General features: G+C 37.9%; 1 protein-coding gene across 1 annotated transcript; it reads right to left on the minus strand.

The window, feature by feature from the left end:
• Nucleotides 1-12825: 12825 nt before the first annotated feature.
• On the minus strand, nt 12826-17753 carry cmklr2 (chemerin chemokine-like receptor 2). The gene is made up of 3 exons (XM_073846106.1): nt 17584-17753; nt 16593-16688; nt 12826-14296 (listed from the first exon to the last, which is right to left on the minus strand). Exon 3 carries the CDS (start codon nt 14293-14295, stop codon nt 13225-13227), a length of 1071 nt encoding a protein of 356 aa, XP_073702207.1. The 5' UTR covers nt 14296; nt 16593-16688; nt 17584-17753; the 3' UTR covers nt 12826-13224.
• Between the last annotated feature and the right edge of the window lie 1842 nt (nt 17754-19595).

Raw genomic sequence — 19595 nt, forward strand, 5'->3', positions numbered from 1 at the left:
GGGCTTCCTCATCCAAGAGGAGGTCATACGATCCGCTGGGTGAGGAGAGAGATAGGGGATCACCCGTCTCAACTCCCTCCAGCAGATCTAGCTGCGAACCCCACGAGTGCAGCTGCCGCTCCGCCTCGACGGAAGCGGGGCCAGACCCGCGGGGAACGCTAGTGAAAGCCCCCTCCTCAAAGAGGGCTTTCCGGGAACGGAGCAACCGCAGCAGCATCCGCTCGCACTGCGGGCAGCCAGCCCCCTCAAGGGCTGACCTAGCGTGCTCCGCTCCCAAGCAGACTACACATAGATCGTGTGTATCCCCACCAACAATGAAGCGTTGGCAGGGAGGGACACACCGTCTATGTGGCTGCTGAACCGCCATAGATCGTTCGTTCTTAAAAGAACGTTCGTTCTTAAAAGAACGTTTTCCCCCTGGCATTTCTGCTCAAATAAAAGTAGTGCAATTGGCACTGAAAAACAGCAGAATGCGGATCAGACAGACAATAACACAGAGCGCTCTCGCTGAATGACAAAAGCTGACGCCAGCTTCAAACGCACGTGCTTTTATACTTCCTGGTCGATGACGTCACCGCGCCTGTGACGTCACTCCCGTTTCTCATTGGACGTTGGACATGACTCAGAGTGCGGCCCGCCAATGGCGTTCCCCACAGCGTTTCAGGACGCAGTGTAGAGTTCCCGGAAGGGAACTCCCATCTCGTTTTCTTCCCCAACTTCAAAATCATCCTACATCACTAAAGAAGTACCGACCTAGTGTTTACAAAGTGAACATACAAAGAAGACCAAATGCCTTTATAAAAAAAGGTAAAACAGCATTGTAGGGTGATTTTGAAGTTGAAGACAATAACGGGATCTGAGTTTTTTGACATACCCTAACTGTATTGACCCGGTTTACACAGACTACGTGAGAAGACAAGACAAGACATTTGAATTGTTTGTATTGTTTCACTTCCTCTTCTTCCTTCTTCATTTTGGAAATTCAAACTTGAGGGCACCATACATATTGGGAGAGAAATCCTGAAATGTTTTCCACAAAAAACATGATTTCTTTACGACTGAAGAAAGAAAGACATGAACATCTTGGATGAAAAGAGGGTAAGTACATTATCTGTCAATTTTAGTTCTGGAAGTGAACTATAGTAATCCTTTAAAGCGACTCCAATAACACAATATTCAGCCACTGAAATGCTAAATTTACTGGGGGAATTCTGTTTAAAAAAAGTGTATTTTTTACTGGGGGAATCCCCTCGAAACGTCATTGGGCTACTTTTGGGCTATTTTTGAGTAGCAATTGGGCATGTTTTGTTTTGAAAACCTGGCAACCCTTTCTACAACGTACCTCATGAGACAGGAGACAGTTCACTTTCATTGTTTTGGGGTAAATAAAGAAAGGCGTATACGCTGTAATAATGAAACAAAGCAGCATATTTGTACTAGAGAAGTGTAAAATTAATGTGAATAAAAAAATATATACTCTGAACCTCATATGGATTTACACAAACTGACAAAATCAAAAAGTGTTAGGCTGTGGCTTACTTTCCCCTAAGTAGCGAATTTACTTTTCAAAATGAAGGCAAACAGTATTGTGAAACGTTGTGGTTGTCAAACGTTAGTTGATCATGTTGATAGTTAATCTTATTCTCTACACCTGTGGTCTCTCTGCTAGAACACCTGTGTGAACTTAAACTTCATACATCCAGATCATCAGATGAATAAAAGACAGGAAGCAAAAACGGTACAGAAAAGGAAATTTAAGTGTTGATGACATTTTGATTAATAATGCAAAGACATTCAGACAGTTTAGAGTTACCTTATATAAGACCTAGCAGTGCACTTTTACATTTAAAGATTCTTTATTTGCGTCGGTGGCTCCAAAAAGAAGCTTTAAAATCTCTGGAGGAAAAAATAAATAATAAAGTAATAAATAAAGTAAGTAAATACATTTAAGAAAGTTCACTTTGGGGAACCCAGAATTGTACTTCTATAGCACTGCTGTAAAAACTTCTTACTGACAGTTTATCATTCATCTACAATGTAACAGTTGGTAATTCACAAACCTTTTCACACGTATATGTCAACATTCAGAGTAAATTCACCCGTTGTCAACAGTAGAAGCACTCAATGAAGACATGTTTACAACATTTCTTTCTCTGAATTGGTGTGGCTTTAGGGATGTGATGAGACTTGCTGAAAGGACCGGCAATTTTACATGCCACACTGATATGTGACAATACGTACTGTATTTTAAAGACTAGTCCCCTCATCTAAAAGGAATGTAAACATGAGTTACTCTCCTGTGAGACTGTAGTACCTGCCGGCAAATTTTCTATCAACAAGCACCTTGACCAGATGATAGTCAGCAGCTGCTTCACACGTCATCGACAACAACAACACTGATAAATTTCTGAGTAGGTTTGTGACCACCCTTCAAACAGAAAAGACAGACACACCCTTGAAAGATAAGTGTGCCTAATTGTAATGAATGTGCACTTATAATGTACTTCAAATCTCAAAAACATATTTTAAAAAACTACTTGCAGATAACATAATATTAATTTATATTCACTTTCATGACCTAAGCCACTTAAGTACATTAAAAATGTCTCTAAAATTCCAAATTGAAAGGGTTACTTTAAAAGTATTTAAATCATTATGTTTAAATAATCTTTCAATCTGTAATCAGGGTAAGGTGACAATGCCACACAAAATTTGGTGCAAATATCTCAAGCTTTGCAGAGATACAGCTTTAGATGCACTTTGGCATCTTTACAGCAAATCTGGTGATGCGTTAAATGAAAACGGTTTTGTACATCAACACGAAATCCGTAACTTTTTGTCAGCATGGTCTAAAGAGTCAGAGAGTCAAATTTGGTGAAAATCGGACCAATAGTCTAGGAGGAGTTCGAAAAAGTAGGTTTTCTACAATAATCAAAATGGCATACAGGAAGTTCCGCCAATTTTTTTTTGCAGAATTGGTATCAATGTTCTCTGCATGACTAAGGAATGTTGAGGAATATTGAGATCATTACAACAGGCCAGAAGTTATTAGCATTTTTTTTAATTTCCTTATAACTTTCAACCACAAGGTGGCTCTGCCACCAAACTATTTGAATGCAGTCAGGGCATAGTGCCGAAAACACAAACCGAGTTTCGTAATGGTATTCGTATGGGAATGTTCCTCTGAATCTAACAACCAGTCTAAGTTTCGAGATTTTTGGCCAAACCATTGAGAAGTTACAGTGCCTTGCGAAAGTATTCATACCCCTTCATTTTTTTCACATTTTGTTATGTTGCTGCCTTATGTTAAACTACTTAAAATTACTTTTTTCCCCACATCAATCTACATTAGCTACTACATAATGGCAAAGCAAAAAATAGGTTTTTAACATTTGTGCAAATTTATTAAAAATAAAAAACTGAAAAGATCCCCTTGCATAAGTATTCATACCCTTTTCTGGGACACTCGAAATTTAGCATTCATATTGCTTCTAGATGTTACTACACTTCGAGTGGAGTTAAGCTTTGGCAAATTCATTTGAATGAGTATGATTTAGAAAGGCACACACCTCTCAGAAAAGGTCTAACAGCTGAAAATGCATATCAGAGCAAAAACCAAGTCCTGAGGTCAAGATAACTGCCTGTAGAGCTCAGTGACAGACTTGCGTTAAGGCAATGATCTAGGGAAGAGTTCAGAAAAAATCTGCTGCATTGAAGGTTCACAGAAGCATGAAGCCTCCATTATCCATAACGGAAGATGATTGGAACAACTAGGACTCTAGAAAATGTCTGCCAGCCCCCATCCAAGCTGACAGAGCTTGAGAGGTGAAAAGGTGAGGCAAAGAATGGCAGATAATTGCCAAATGCAGATGTGCAAAGCTTGTCACATCATACCCAAAAAGACTTGAGGCTGTAAAGGTGCTTCAACTATGTACTGAGTTAAGGGTATGGATACTTATGCAATGTACTTATTTCAGTGTTTTATTTTTAATAAATTTGTAAAATTTGCAAATCTGGTTTTTGCTTTGTCATTATTATGGTGTATGGAGTGTAAATTGATGTGGGGGAAAAACTAATTTAAAGCAGTTTTATATAATGTTGCAGCAAAACAAAATGTGAAAAAAAATGAAACACTGCAGGTAGCCTCAGGTCATGCTGGTTACAACACACACCAAATTTGGTCTCAATACGCCAAACCATTGCGGAGATATAGCCTTACATCCATTTCATTTGTGCGTTATTCGAGAACGGTTTGACTAATCAACTTGAATTCCATAACTTTTTGCCAGCTGAAGATGATCTGAGCCAATTTTGGTGAAAAGTTCGAAAAAGTAGGTTTTTCAAACAATTAAAAATAGAAAAAAAACTAAACCTTACGATTTTTTAATTTTGGTGTTCATTCCACTTAGCATGAGCCAAGGACTCAGAGAAAAAAATATATATTTTGTGCCTTACGGTTCAAGTCTTTCCCATAAACATATAAACATGAGTGAAACTTTGGACAAGTGGTGGCGCTAGAGAGTTTGAGTTAGAGACTCCAAATTTGCTATGGCGACAGTCCAGACTGTCCTCTATCAGTGTGCCGAATTTCACAACTTTCCCGCAAGTGATTCTATGGGCTGCCATGGACTCAAAAGCAGAAACAGAAGAATAATAAGAACGCCAACGGTTTCAATAGGTGCATCCGCACCTTCGGCGCTTGGCCCCTAATAAAGATTTAGCTAAGTCCTACTACTTAACTATAATGCATTTTAATTTAATTGCATCTAGTTAAGTGTCCGAAAACATTATTCTCAGTTCACACTTAAGTATATTCTTTAAAATGACAAAAGTATTATTTTTTTTAAAAATATTCTTAATTTTTAAAGTACTTCATTTTCAGAAGAGCAGATAAAAATGAGTAATTTGTCTGAGGATGTAACAAAACGTAGCGGAGACTGGAGCAAGTTGTCAAACAGGGATGTGAATAGTGTGCTGACACATGCCGCATGTGATCACACAATGCCAATGTGTCTTCAATGTTCACTAGCCTGCTTTTCAATGGTATGTCAGGACATCATCATGATAGTTTACTGATGTCATGTTTTCTTTGTAAAGCAATAATGCTTTCTCATAATGCTCTTTATACAGCATGCAGGTAATCCTACAGCAAAGATACCAACACAGATTAGACCTGCAGTGCATTTAAATTGTGCCCTCATGTTGAAATCATTACCATTGTTGGGGGTTGCAGGGGTCACCACCCACAGCGTGCTTAAGCAAATGCAACATGATGCTGAAGTCACAATATACATTTTTTTTTTTAGATAAAATAAAGTTAACATTACTACATATATTTTTAAACAGCTTTAGCTCTTTCATCTCACAAAATTCAATCTGGGTTTAAATATTTAGGCAGTTTTTCAATAGAAAGCTGAGGCATAACACCAAATGAATCATTCTCAGGAATCTGTGCCATTTGTGCACCATGTGTGTCTCATGACTTCATAGTACTGAAATAACTTCTAAATGAACTTAACTCTGCCATTTGTTTTAGTCATGCTTATTTCAGTCAGTTGGTTTGAATGTATGTAATATGCATGAAGTAGTTTTTTAACTGAAGTATGTACTTTATAGCAGCAATGGACAGTGAGGTAAGATGAACCACTTCTCAGCTTTTATAAGCACTGAAATTCTAAGCATCAAAAATGCTGAGCCATTAAGTATGACTTCACAAAAATGTGGTTCATCTGGTGTAAATGATGCAATTTATGTTTAAAAGGGGGGTGAAATTACAAATAAATAAGACGCATTATCCAATTCCAGATCTTTTTGCTGTTCTCATTATTTAGTTTTTTTAACAGCATCCATAAATCAACCACAACTGATTTACTGTAATCTTTTTAAGCGGTGAAACAGCTTACAGATCTGTGAAAGCAATGCAAGTAAGGAAATTTGTGGACAAGGAGTCAACACACAAAACAAAGAACACAGACGTCAAATAAAAGAAAGCCTTTATGCTTTCAGAAACAAGAATTCATAGAAGGAAACAAAGAAAGTTTGCATGAATGCCACATTCCACAAATATGTAGACTTTAAGTTAAACAGCAGATGTTTTGACCTTCTTGGCTGCATCTAGCAACGAAAATCATATAACGTCGTAATTTGGACAAAAACATTTTGCGTGCAACCATGTTATTTTTTTCTAGTACAAAAACTGTAACATTCCTTAGCTAAAAATATAACATTATGGACAACCACTTGTCCAATTTTGTCACACTTCAAGCCTGCTAACCAAATAGGTGTAAAAATAATCAAACTAAAACCTTTCTTTACTCACTGCTTCAATTTAAGGTTAATATAGATTTATGAACAAACACAGAGCTCCAAACAAACTAGCTTTACCCTACTAACTTCATTTAGGCTAAATTTGCAACTCTAACTTGCGAAAATTACAGGTTTGTAAAAATTTTACAGATAATAAACCGAATTATACAATATTTAGTTTGACCTCAGGGACAGATTATGACACAGCATTTGAAATATTCCCAAACGTGTTAACTATATCATGAAATATCTCAATTCTCAAATATAAGTAAATGCAATTTGCACCTTAATAGATACTTGTTGATCTATTATAGGCGAAGGGCAAGTAGCCTAATGTTAGTGTAATCTATTAACTACGCATAGAATCGTCCCACTGAAAAAAAACTAGAAACATCACAGAAATTCTAATGGTTTCCACTACAAATATCATTTAAACATTACAAACCATCAACTTTTAACCATTAAAACTATTGAAAAATGATTTTCGGTAACAAGCCGCCAATAGTAAATGACCAGTTCTAAGTAGAAACTCAGTTTCCATTAAAACCAATACAAGTCCCATTATACCCAGTAAAACATTCCAAATTTTGTGATGGCTTTTTCCAGCAGGGCTGTATTAACTTGTACCAGATATAATTGTGTCATCTCATAAAATATTTTTAAAACGACTGACTTTGTATTTAATATGAATTTAATAATAAAAAAAACATTGTAAGTTACTAATTAGAACACTTTCATCGTACATAAAGAAATAAAAAAAAATTGATTATCAAAGAAACATTTTCACTGACTTCAGTGTAGCCAGAGTTCAAGCACTCTCAAAAACTCCCATCATAATCTCTGAAGCTGTTTACATTGTGAAATGAAACTCTTACTTACATTGTATGCACATCTGCACTGTCATTTCTGTTGAGAGCATTCGCCAGAGAACAGTAATCAGTCAGCAAATGCATGCGCATTGAACAAAACACCAGTGTTTCAACAATGACTCATCTGATCGCCTTTGATTGGCCATTGCATTCATAAGCGAAACAGAATCGTGTGTGATTGGTTATAATGCACAGCGCTGAAAAAAATGCATCTGTCTAAGGGTGTGCTCACACTTGTCATGTTTGGATCGATTAAAACTAATTCTGGTGTGATTGCTCTGTTAGTGCGGTTCATTTGAGTAAGTGAATGCTGCCATCCGAACCCTGGTGCGCACCAAACAAGCAGACTTACGGTGCGTTCACACTGGCACGTAGCGAGCGGGGCGAAGCGAGCGTTTTCAATTCATTCATGTGGAAGTTGAGCGTAAACGGTCGCGTGGTGCATTTTGGGATTGGAAGCGGCGCGGAGAAAGCGTTGAGAGCGGCTGAGAGCGTCAAAAGGTTGGGCATTCCTCAACTTTATGCAAATTTCGAGCGCAAAACGCCGGCGACAACCAATCGCTGTGAAGAGTAGGCAAGGCAAGATTATGACGCGTGTTTCTGAAACTGGTGGATTACTGAGCTGAAATCACATATTATTGAAAAAGTCAAGCAAAAGTAAATGTACTTTGCATGTTTTCATTATATGCTACAGTTTAGTTTTCGAACCGCCGTTGAAAGAAGACAATGGAACATAAATAGGGTGTGAACATTGTTTTTCAGAGGTGTGCTCAGCCCTAAATTAGACACTCCCCAAAGCAGTGGCGTTGTAGCGTTGCTAGCGGCACTGAGCGTGGATTTGACGCTGTAGTGTGAACGCACCGTTACGGTGCGTTCACACTGGCACGTAGCGAGCGGGGCGAAGCGAGCGTTTTCAATTCATTCATGTGGAAGTTGAGCGTAAACGGTCGCGTGGTGCATTTTGGGATTGGAAGCGTTGCGGAGAAAGCGTTGAGAGCGGCTGAGAGCGTCAAAAGGTTGGGCATTCCTCAACTTTATGCAAATTTCGAGCGCAAAACGCCGGCGACAACCAATCGCTGTGAAGAGTAGGCAAGGCAAGATTATGACGCGTGTTTCTGAAACTGGTGGATTACTGAGCTCAAATCACATATTATTGACAAAGTCACGCAAAAGTAAATGTACTTTGCATGTTGTTAGTATACGCTACAGTTTAGTTTGCAAACCGCCATTAAAATAAGACAATGGAATGTAAATTGGGTGTGAACATTGGTTTTCAGAGGCGTGCACTGCCCTAAATTTGACACACCCCAAAGCAGTGGCGTTGTAGCGTTGCCAGCGGCACTGAGCACAAATTTGACGCTGTAGTGTGAACGCACCGTAGACTGCTGAAAAGATGGGTCTCGGTCTGCTTCCAAACAAATTGCGGTTCGAATGAAATATGAACGCAACACGGACCAAATACTTCTAAATGAAGTAATAACAAGATGCAATATGCGACATTATTTCATGAAGGGAACAAGCGGCGTATCCAAAACCAAATGAGCAAACAAGGAGGTAAAAGTGCCTTTTATGAGCTCTTTGTGAGTTTGAAGGTGGTAAAATTGAAAGCATATACACACAACAATCAGCACGCTTAGTCCAGCAGACGGCATTAGGTGTATTCGACTTCGATTAGATTTCATTCAACGGCACTGAGCAGACCGATTGGTGAATTGGTACTTTGACGTCACACACCCACAGCACCTTTTCCTTTTGTTTGCAGTCTTCGCTGAGTTCTGTCACTAAATATATGCCATTCAGCCAGACCAATCAGCTTATCAACGTATCACTATGCCTTTAGATTCTGTATCTTTAGGTTCGCTGTCAAAAATGCCAGTGTGAACGCCAAGCGAACCAGGACCAAATGTATCATTTTCCTTTTTGGTCCTTTTTGGTCCAGACCAAATGAACCAACAGAACCAAACTACAAGTGTAAACACACTGCACCTCCAGTTCTTAAAAATGAAAAACATTTTTAAGTCTTATTTTGTAAAGCACTAAAGATTAAGGCTGAACAAGAAAAATGTGTTTATGTGATACTTTTTTAACATTTCAGTTGTTTAAGAGTTCTTTTTTGGCCTCAAAAAACTTTGATTTGTTCAGCTCAGAAATCTGGCCTCCATTTTGTTGCCAGATTTTAATCAAGCCAATGGAATGGAATTTCCTGCATTTGGTTGCAAAATTCACTGGCAAAGTCAGCAGCAAACAGTCGGCATTGTCTGGATCACTTTTCCTTAGAGTGTATCTAAAATTTGGTGGCATGATGGATGTTGTACAGTTTAAAAAAAATGAAAATAATACTTTACATGGTAAGACGAATAGTCCACTAGCTCAACTGCCTTCATTGTCACAATCTGGTGCTTTATTATTGATTAGTCATTCCAAACTTTAAACCTGTTTGTTTGACCAGCCCATCAGCAACCTAGTTATAACAAGACTTTGGGGGCGGGACTATACGTTTGAACAACCAGCGATAGGGCGTGTTTGAGAAACCTGTTTGTTGGTGAGGCTAATAGTGCGTAAGATATTAATAACGTCATCCTGAAGATTAAAATGAATTCAGTTTTGTTGCACTGCACACACACTCTTTTTCATAAGGGTAAGGAGGTGCAAACTCTAAACAGATGTATATCTTGTCTCCATATGTGGTATGAATACGAATGTGGGCTTTAGTGCCTCTTCTGTAGAGTGCAAAACAGTCTGCTTGTTGAGTTTTGTTTGTCTGATGCTAAGTATGGGACAGTGTCTATTGGCTCTTTGTGAATGCACATTTTTTAATGTGTATTTTGTCATTCAAAATGTCAATGTTATTTCTTACTGGTAAACCCACTGTTGCTCATGGCCTATTTCTAGCTTCATTTCTTGGTTTGCGCATGGCTGTTTAGCTCTTTTTCTTCCTCTTTTTTAAATTCGGCTAACATGGAAAGATTGTGTAACACCATAGCAACAAGCAAAAGGGCACCCACAGTGAACTACGGTGTGGATATATTCACTAAACAATGTGAAAAAGCATGTTTTTAAATGAGTAACTTTTTTTAACTCGATTTCACAAAAAATAGGCAAAAGTGAAAATTCTCAGTTGCATAGTAAAAAAGTTGTAGATTTAAAATACATTTATGTTATACTAAGTATACTTCATCTATTAACATATTTACTGACAAATCGCGTGAGACTTACTAATATAAAAATGATAACTTAAGTATATCCTTAGTTGAACTTCAGCACTATTTCCGCACAATTAAAGTGCATTAAGTACAAAATGAGTTGTTCCAATTTAGCAGACTTTAAATATACCAGAGTTTAGTCTACAAAAAGTACAACTGCAGGGTAATTGTATTAAATACATAATATGTAAATGTATTTAGCATGAAATAAATGTATTTTAAATACATTTTAGTATATTTGTTTTTCACTAGGGATCATCAGTCCTAAATAAGCTTGATAAATAACATATGGCAGATTTTTGGCCTATTTTTTGTTCTTGCTTTGACTTAAATAGTTATTATTTTAAGGTGTTAAGGGTTAATCATGCAAGAACTGGAAGTGTGGAAAACTGGTCATTGACTTTTATACAATATTATAGTAGTAAGTAAATTTGACTCACAGATGTTTTCTGCATTTTCTCGTTTTGATGAATCATCATACAAAATGTGAGCTGTCCTATAATACACTGAAAGTTTTCTAACTGTTTTTTACAAGATATACACAGAGTCAGAGTTTAATACCAGTTAAGCTCATACAACATTTGTGTGATTAACACAAAAAAAGACTAATTTCCATAAAAAATTCCTACGAGACTGTAGTGAGGCACAGTGGAATTGAATGAGGCTAGTTTCTATAAAAGCAGAAACATTGAGCTTTTTAAAATCTTAAAAATACTTATGTTAACATGTTTATTTCATTTTTATAGTTGTTTTAGAGTTTAAATGCCAGCAAAGTTTTAAAACTATATTCAACTTTGTATAGAGAAGTATAGGTAAGAAATAATTGACGACAGGCAGACAGACGAAAAGAGAAAGGGAGAAAGAGATTAAGCTCGTGAATTACCTCTCTGAGTCTGTGCATCTCTCAAAAGTGAATGAGCCGCTCTGTGAAATGGCCAATCAGAGCAGAGCTCATCATTATTATTCATGAACCTTCCAAATAAGGTAATAACAGTGTCATGATCTGGGCTGGGGGTTTTCCCTCAGCCACCTGAGGTCGCTGTTCCCCTTACACTGCACTTCCTGATTGCATTCACCTGTCTTTGTCATTAGCACTGATTCACTCACATCTGTTCACTATCATCTGGTCTTTAAAAACTCTCACCTTTCACTCCTGCTTCATGAATGCATTGTCTTCTGTCTTGTGTATTATTTTGTGTTCTTGATATCCCTGGACTTTGACCGTGTTCTTGATTTTGTTATTTTGTGTTTCAGTTTATGTTCAGTTTGTGCCGTGTTGGCCTTTTGGTTTATGTTTATTTGTGTTTTGTTATATTAAAGTCTCTCTCCTGCATTTGGACCCAGACCTCCCATTATCCACGTGACAAACAGACCATTTCATTCTAGGGACAAATCCTAGGGTTGTAAATGGACCTGTAAAACCGTTTTTAGAGAATTTTTGCCCTTTCCTATATGCCATATACCTTCTATGTAGATATCAGAGAACAATTTAAAATATTGTATCAATGCATTCTATGGCACCTTTATGGCGTCTCCGCTTCATTCCACTATAGAAAAGTAAAGCCAAAGCATCTCAATATGCCCGCTGCCATCTCGGGGGAAATTACGTCATTTGGAGCCAGAGTCTGCGCAGTAGAGATTCGTTAGATCACAATCATGACACCACACTCGGTTTTTATAGTATTAAATAACTACCTAAAAGCGAACTTATTAGAAAAACGAACACTTGAACATGAATCAGCATGATAAGAACTACCTCACACGAGAGAAACCCTTTTTGGAAAAAAAAAATAATTTGAAGTGTAATTCGATTATTTAGTTTGGCTCCCATTAGATTACATGGAGAGGGTCGGGGTTTATGACCTATACTGCAACCTGGCCACCGGGGGAGATCAAAACGTTTTGGCTTTACTTTTTGGGACTCCTGAGGCACACTTGGTGCAAACTGTATGTGTGTGCATCTGTGAGGGAGAGAGAGTGGGAGAAATAGAGTATGTGCTTTCCGTACATAATAATAATGTCATTTTGTGGCAAAAACCTGTGGTTTTTATCCTATTGTTTACGGTATTTATTTGTTTGGCCAGTGTCGTTGTGGGTTTTGGTTATTTTGCTGTTTTGGGCTGTAAGGACATTTGAAATAACTGAAAACATGTGGCGAAGTGATATAGACATGTAATGCGGTCAAAAACTGCCTGGAACTACGTTCACCATGCGTTTCCCTGAAAATAATGCACACCTTAGATTGTTCGTCAGCCAATCAGATTTAAGCATTCAACGGCCGTAGTATAGTGAACATGTTAATATGCCTGTTGTTTACGTATTGTGGCTACACTATTAAAACAGTGACTTGTTTTTTAAGGATTGATACCATCCACTTACATTATAAATTTCTCACTGTAACCCAGATTTTTGCTTTTATTTAATAATTTATAGATAAAGCAGTATAATTCTAAGACACTTAGCAAGTTTATTGATTCAGTGGAGTGCATTGAAATGACACAATAAGTCAAATGAATTTTCAAAGAGCTGAAATATCACTCATCAATATGACTCTCAAGAGATGTTCAGAAATACTTTATAAAGAGAAGTATCTTAATTCCTTTCATATGGTTACAGATGCAACTATATATGATTTTTAGATTTTTTTTAATCGCACGACATATAAAATAGAAGACACATTAATGACATATTTACTGTAATGTGCTATATAAGGAATGAAAGCCAGTATTTCTCAACCAGTTTATCAAAATCTATTTTTAGTCCAGTTGGAGCTCTAAAAGTTTCGTTAAAGAAAAAAGCTCAAAGTTTGTTGAGTTCAGGTGCGCTTAGGGTGATCGCTGAGCTTATTAGACGGAGGAGTTGGCTGTAGGATCTTCAGGAGAGCAGCTGGGCAGTGCTGAGTCTAGCTCAGTCGCAGACACAGACTGACTTAGCTCCCTCAGCGAGCTCTTGGTGAAGTTCAAACAAGACCTTCTCACCAGTTTACGCACCTTCTTGGTCAACAGTACGTACAGAATTGGATTGATGCAGCTGTTGAAGAAGGCCAGGCTGGTGGCGAGCGGGAAGCCCACGATGAGCACGGAGTGCAGGTAGGTGGTGTGATGCATGCTTAGCTCCATCAGGCTGAACGTGTGAAATGGCACCCAACACAAGAAGAAAGCAAGAATCACAGCAGAGACGGTTCTGGAAAAGCTGGTCAAACGTACCGAGTCGGACTGCCGCATTTTAATAGCCAGCAGCACGCCGCTGATTGTGATGGTCGCAAATGGAAGCAGAAAGCCCACAGTAGTGCGCAGCGAAACCATCGCAATGTGTCTCACCGCTACCATGTGCCTGCTCTCTTCGTGAAAGTTATTAAAACACACAACCTTCCCGTTATGCTGGATTACGTCACGGAATATCAGGGCCGGACAGCTTAAACAGCACGAAATGATCCAAATCAGCGCACACACCCACCAGGCCCTCCGGACGTTTCGATACCTTTCCGACCAGTTCAGGTGGACCAGTGAGATGTAGCGATCCAAACTCAGGACGGTCAGAAACAGCACGCTGGCGTACATGTTCATGGTGCACACGAATGAGTTCAGCTTGCACATTGTCTTGCCAAAAAGCCAGTGAAAGTCTCGCAGCACGTAGTCAATGGAGAATGGCAGGAAAAGCACAAACACAAAGTCGGCGATGGCCAGATTTTGCAGCCAAACGCTGTTCACGGTCCGTTTGCTTTTGAAGGCAGTCACCCAGATGACCATGCCGTTCCCAATTACACCCAGAGTGAATGCCAGACTGTAGATGATCACGGATATGATGTGAAGAGCTTCTCTTTGAGTGTAGCCTCCAGCCTTGGCCTCCTCCACATATCCATAATCCATGTATTCGTAAGTGTCGTTTACATAGTCTGCATCTTCTTGGGTCATCATTCTACAGACAAATTAGGAAAGAAAAATCATCAAAATCTCTTTAAAGGGATAAAAATTATGTCATTAATTACTCACCCTTATGTTGTTCCAAACCTGTAAGACCTTTGTTCATCTTCTGAACACAAACTAAGATATTTTTGATGAAATCCGAGAGCTCTCTGACTCTCCCATAGACAGCAATAGTCCACATTCAAAGCCCAAAAAAGTACCAAGATGATCGTCAAAGTAGTCCATGTGACATCAGTGGTTCAACTGTATTATAGTTTCATAAAATTACAGTTGAACCACTGATGTCACATGGATTACTTTGTCGATCATCTTGGTACTTTTGTGGGTCTTGAACGTGGTAGTACCCTTGCTGTCTATGGGAGAGTCAGAGACCTTTTGGATTTCATCAAAAATATCTTAAGTTGTGTTCTGAAGATGAGCGAAGGTCTTACGGGGTTTGGAACAACATGAGGGTGAGTAATTAATGACAGAATTTTACTTCTTGAGTAAATTATACATTTAATATGTACTATTCAAATGAGATTAAGTGGAGAGCAAATGGAGATTTGCTTAAAGGTCATGTTTGTATCAAACATTTTTCCTAAACCACTCCCCTCCCATGCCATTTGTCGGTTAAACTGTTAGCCCAGCCCCATTCTCACATCCTTGGTTGAGCCAAAGCTGCTGTGTCAGGGTGCTTGGAATGTTCAAGCAAACCTAGGCTCATTCGAGAATCATGCATGTGGTAAACAAATAAGCGTGAATTCTGCTGTGTTTTTTCAATTTTTTTAAAATTTTGCAAATGCAAACATGAGTGGTGATAGAAGGTTATTGAAAATAACCTACACTCCCAAAGTTTTTTAAAAGTCTCTTCTGCTCATGAAGCCTGCATTTACTTGATCCAAAGTAAAGCAAAAACAGTACAATTTTAAAATATTTATACTATTTAAAATAATTGTTTTTTTATTTGAATATTTTTTTAAATGTAATTTATTCCTGTGATCAAAGCTACATTTTCAGCATCATTACTCCAGTCTTCAGTGTCACCGTGTATTATTAATTTTTAAAACAGTTACATTAAAACAGGTATATTTTTCAGGATTCTTTGATGATTTTTTTTTTGAGAAACTAGAAATTAACACTTTTAGCAAAGATGTTTTAAATTGATCATAAGTGATTATAAAGACATTTATAATGTTACAAAATTCACATAAATGCTGTTCTTCTGAACTGTCTATTCATCAAAGAAACTGTTTTCAACATAATAATAATAATAAATGTTTTTTTGGAGCAACAAAGAATATTAGAATGATTTCTAAAGGATCGTGTGACTGGAGAAATGATGATAAAAATTCATCTTTGAAATCACAGGAATAAATTACATTTTACAATATTCTAATATATAGAAAACAGTGATTTTAAATACCGTAGTAAAATTATTTCAAAATTGTACAGTTTGTGTTGTACTTTGGATCAAATAAATGCAGGCTTGGTGAGCAGAAGGGACTTTTTAAAAATGCCATGCCATGCTGTACCAGGTGGGCTTCTGAGCAAGTTTACTATATCAGAAATGCATATATCAAAATTTATTCGTTTAGAAGTAAAAGAATAAAAGTTGTTGGTGTTTTACTGACTGGGTTCATTTCAGCTGTAAACTGCTCTGAATGTGTACATATGTTTTTGCAGTTTTGCAAAAATGTTGCCAGGCATGTATTTCCAATTAAACCTATAGATTTCAAACACCACAATGTTTTGATAGCACCACAAAGTGTTTACTCTTTTCAGGGAAGATTTCATGGGAATCAGTCTACAAATATTTTACTTACAGTTTTAAGTACTTCACTGTAATACTGTAAGTATTGGCCTTTACTTAACTGAGTTTCAACAACAATGTTTTAAACTGTGCTCGTATCTACCGAAATACTGCAGTCAAAAGTAGGAGTTTACAAAATTCCTAATTTTAGCTCAATACTTTAAGTAATCAACAGTCTCATTTGTATCTGTTCTTATTCCTTCTAAGAGATTTTAAGACATTAAAGGAAAATATAAGACACAGTCGAAACATAACAGATCTCCAATAACAGTTATTAAAGAGCCACACCTGAGCAATACCACTTTCCTCTGAGAATCGCACAGAAGTAGTTTAACAGAGTAAGAGAGCCTTTACAATATGTCTACAACATGAAAATATTGAACATGTTATTACAATGGTATTTTCTCTGAGTAGGCCTAGATCAAAATTTTGCAACTATCATGGTACATCCATCCAAACACACTCTTTGAAAGACATTTCAGAGTTAGAGAAATACCTGACAGCGTCCTGCTCACAGTCTTCAACTCCTTTGCAAGAATTCCTGTGTCGATTTCACAAAAAGACTTGTGATATATCCCTGATGGGTGTTTCCCTGTTATTGTTCCCAGAGTAGAAGGAGAGAGGGGGAGAGAAAGAGTAAGAGAGCTATGAGTGAAAAGAAAGGATGTGTAGTGAGTTTGGCACTTCCACACGCGCGCACACACACACACACACACACACACACACTTTTGTCCCTGTATTTTGTTTTCTGTGCCGTCAGGAGCGCTGGGGTCTGTGGTCAGAGCTTTCCCAGCATGCACACAGAGGGGGTTTATGATTCAGCTCTGTCACTAACTCTCAAACCTCTCACTCTACAGGAATGTTTCACTGCAGGATCTTTCCATATGTGCTTCCAGAGGACTTTATGATCCTAATGAGAGATGTATGATCATTCTCTCTGGAAATGGGATCTGTTAAGAAACGTGACTGCAATTATGATGGGGTCAAAACAAATCAGCTCATGTCATAACTAAGCTGTCATCACATACAAATAGTGGCAATGAGCAACAGGTGGAATTATATAGTAATAATGCCACACCACAGCAGAATGAATCAAAACTTATTGAGCAATAAGGGCAGAGATGTTTTCATAGCCTGCTCTGCAAAATCAAATTAGAACCAAAAAAAAAAAGTGTAATGGTGTGATAACATTGAAGCATTCAATTGTGACAAAAAATCATAAACCGACATCTAATGAATAGACTTCAAGAACTTTTAAAACTCCAAAGCATCACAAAGCTGAGAAATGCTTTATTATAAGACAATTCTTAGCCAAACCTAACATGACACCAAAAAAAAAAAATAAATAAATAAATAAATAAAGAACTTTCACTGCATAACGAGTGTATTGAATAATGCATTTAGTGCGTCTGTGGTAACCGTTTAAACCGTTTTATAATAAACCAGTGAAATAAACTAAAATACACTAATAAAAAACGTAACCATACCTTGTTTGTTGTCGAGGATGTTGTTCGCCAGAGTAGGTCGCAATCCCCAAAAGTTTACGCAAATGCTTCCCCCATTTGTTGGAAGCTGTAAAGCCGTGTAAATTGCAGTCATATACTAACAGTCGTTTGGTGGAGACTTCACGTAGTCCCGAGAGCTGGTAAATGAACTCATGTACTGAATGGAGCCGAAGTTACAAAGAACGGACTGTGCACACGTCACTTTCTCTCTCTCTCTCTCTCTCTCTCTCTCTAGCTCTCTCTCTCACTCTGCGAAACAAATGAATGTAATTCTTTTGATAGAAACACATACTTTGATTCAGCACGAAAACATTATTTTGTGACAGTAAATATGTTTATAATGTATTAACACAGACCTCTTTTGAAAACATCCTGAATAAAATATATCACAGTTGCTGCATATTAAGCAGCACATCTGTTTTCAACATTGATACAGTAAGCAACATATTTCAAACAACAAATCAGCATATTAGAATGATTTTTTTTAAATCATGTGACACTGAAGACTGGAATAATTACTGAAACAGGAATCAATTACATTTTTAAAAATTATATATTTAAACAGAAAACAAGGTCTGTTCACAAGCAAAAAGCTAGTTAAAAGCGATATATTAAGTTATTACATTACCTGCTATAATATAATTTAAACCACCATTTTATTTACCAGAACATATTTTGCACAATCAGAAAAAAACGTATTCACTGTGACCATAACGAATGCATAGGAGTGTGCGATATTGACAATAAATAATATCCCAATATTTTCTGGGATGTTATCGCTAACGTCAATTAGACGATATTTCGCTGTGTGTTCTTGCGCTTAAAGGAGTAGTTCACTTTCAGAACAAAAATTTACAGATAATTTACCTACCGCCTTGTCATCCAATATGTTCATGTCTTTCTTTCTTCAGTCGTAAAGAAATTATGTTTTTTGAGGAAAACATTTCAGGATTTCTCTCCATATAGTGGACTTCTATGGTGCCCCCGAGTTTGAACTTCCAAAATGCAGTTTAAATGCAGCTTCAAAGGGCTCTTGTAATGCCAAGCCAGCAGAGGGAGCCATCACCCGAATACTGACTGAGCGCTCCCTCTGCTGCTTCTACACTCGCTTCCTGTTTGGGACTATTTGAGCTGTGCCCGCATGCTTCCTATTCGCGAAGTATTGCCAGTTTACCTGCCTTACCGAGCGTTCTATATTATTCTGATAAGCCTGCCTGTGTATGATTCTGCTTCGTTCCCTGACTTCTGATTTCACGGATTACCCCATTTGGATTGTTAGCCTGATCGGACTGTTTTCAAGGTTTGACTTCTCTGCCTGGTTTATGACGTACGTTTGCTGGATTATCCTCTGGATTGTTGCTAGATTGAACTGCTTTACCGTTACCGACCATCTGCCTGTTTCCACGTATTTGATATTTGTTGTGTTCAATAAACTTCCGCAAATGGATTCTAACGCCGCCTCAGCGTCCTCGTTACATAATACTTCGCCTACCCTGAATCCAGCGGAAGTTTCTAGCTTGCAAGCCGCGTTCGCTTACCAAAGCGAGGTTCTAAAGAATTATCAAGAACAACTTGTGAAGCTACAATCCGTCAACGAACATCTGACTAACTATGTGCGATCTCTTCCTCCTCCCACATCATCATCGGTAAGCTTTGCTCTTCCTAATAAGTTTGATGGCTCTGCTGAACAATGCAAGGGGTTTATTCGGCAAGTAAAGCTATATTTTGATTACCAACAAGATCGCTTTGAATCTGAGGAGAAGAGATGTGCTTTTCTCATGACGTTGCTCACTGGCAAAGCCCTCGACTGGGCTTCAGCGGTGTGGGATAGCGATCCGCAGATTAAAGGATCCATTGAGTATTTTTTACGTCAACTCCATGAAGTTTTTGAATATCCCGCAGGGGGCAGGGATATTTCAGATCAAATTATTCATGTTAAACAAGGCAACCGCACCGCAGCTGAGTATTCCATTGAATTTCGCACGCTGGCAGCT

The sequence above is a fragment of the Garra rufa genome, chromosome 8, assembly GCF_049309525.1.
Source record: "Garra rufa chromosome 8, GarRuf1.0, whole genome shotgun sequence".
NCBI classification, from domain to species: Eukaryota; Metazoa; Chordata; class Actinopteri; order Cypriniformes; family Cyprinidae; genus Garra; species Garra rufa.

Excerpts from the sequence above, each read along its gene's own strand:
- cmklr2 (XM_073846106.1), bottom strand. The coding sequence starts at position 14,295 with ATGATGACCCAAGAAGATGCAGACTATGTAAACGACACTTACGAATAC.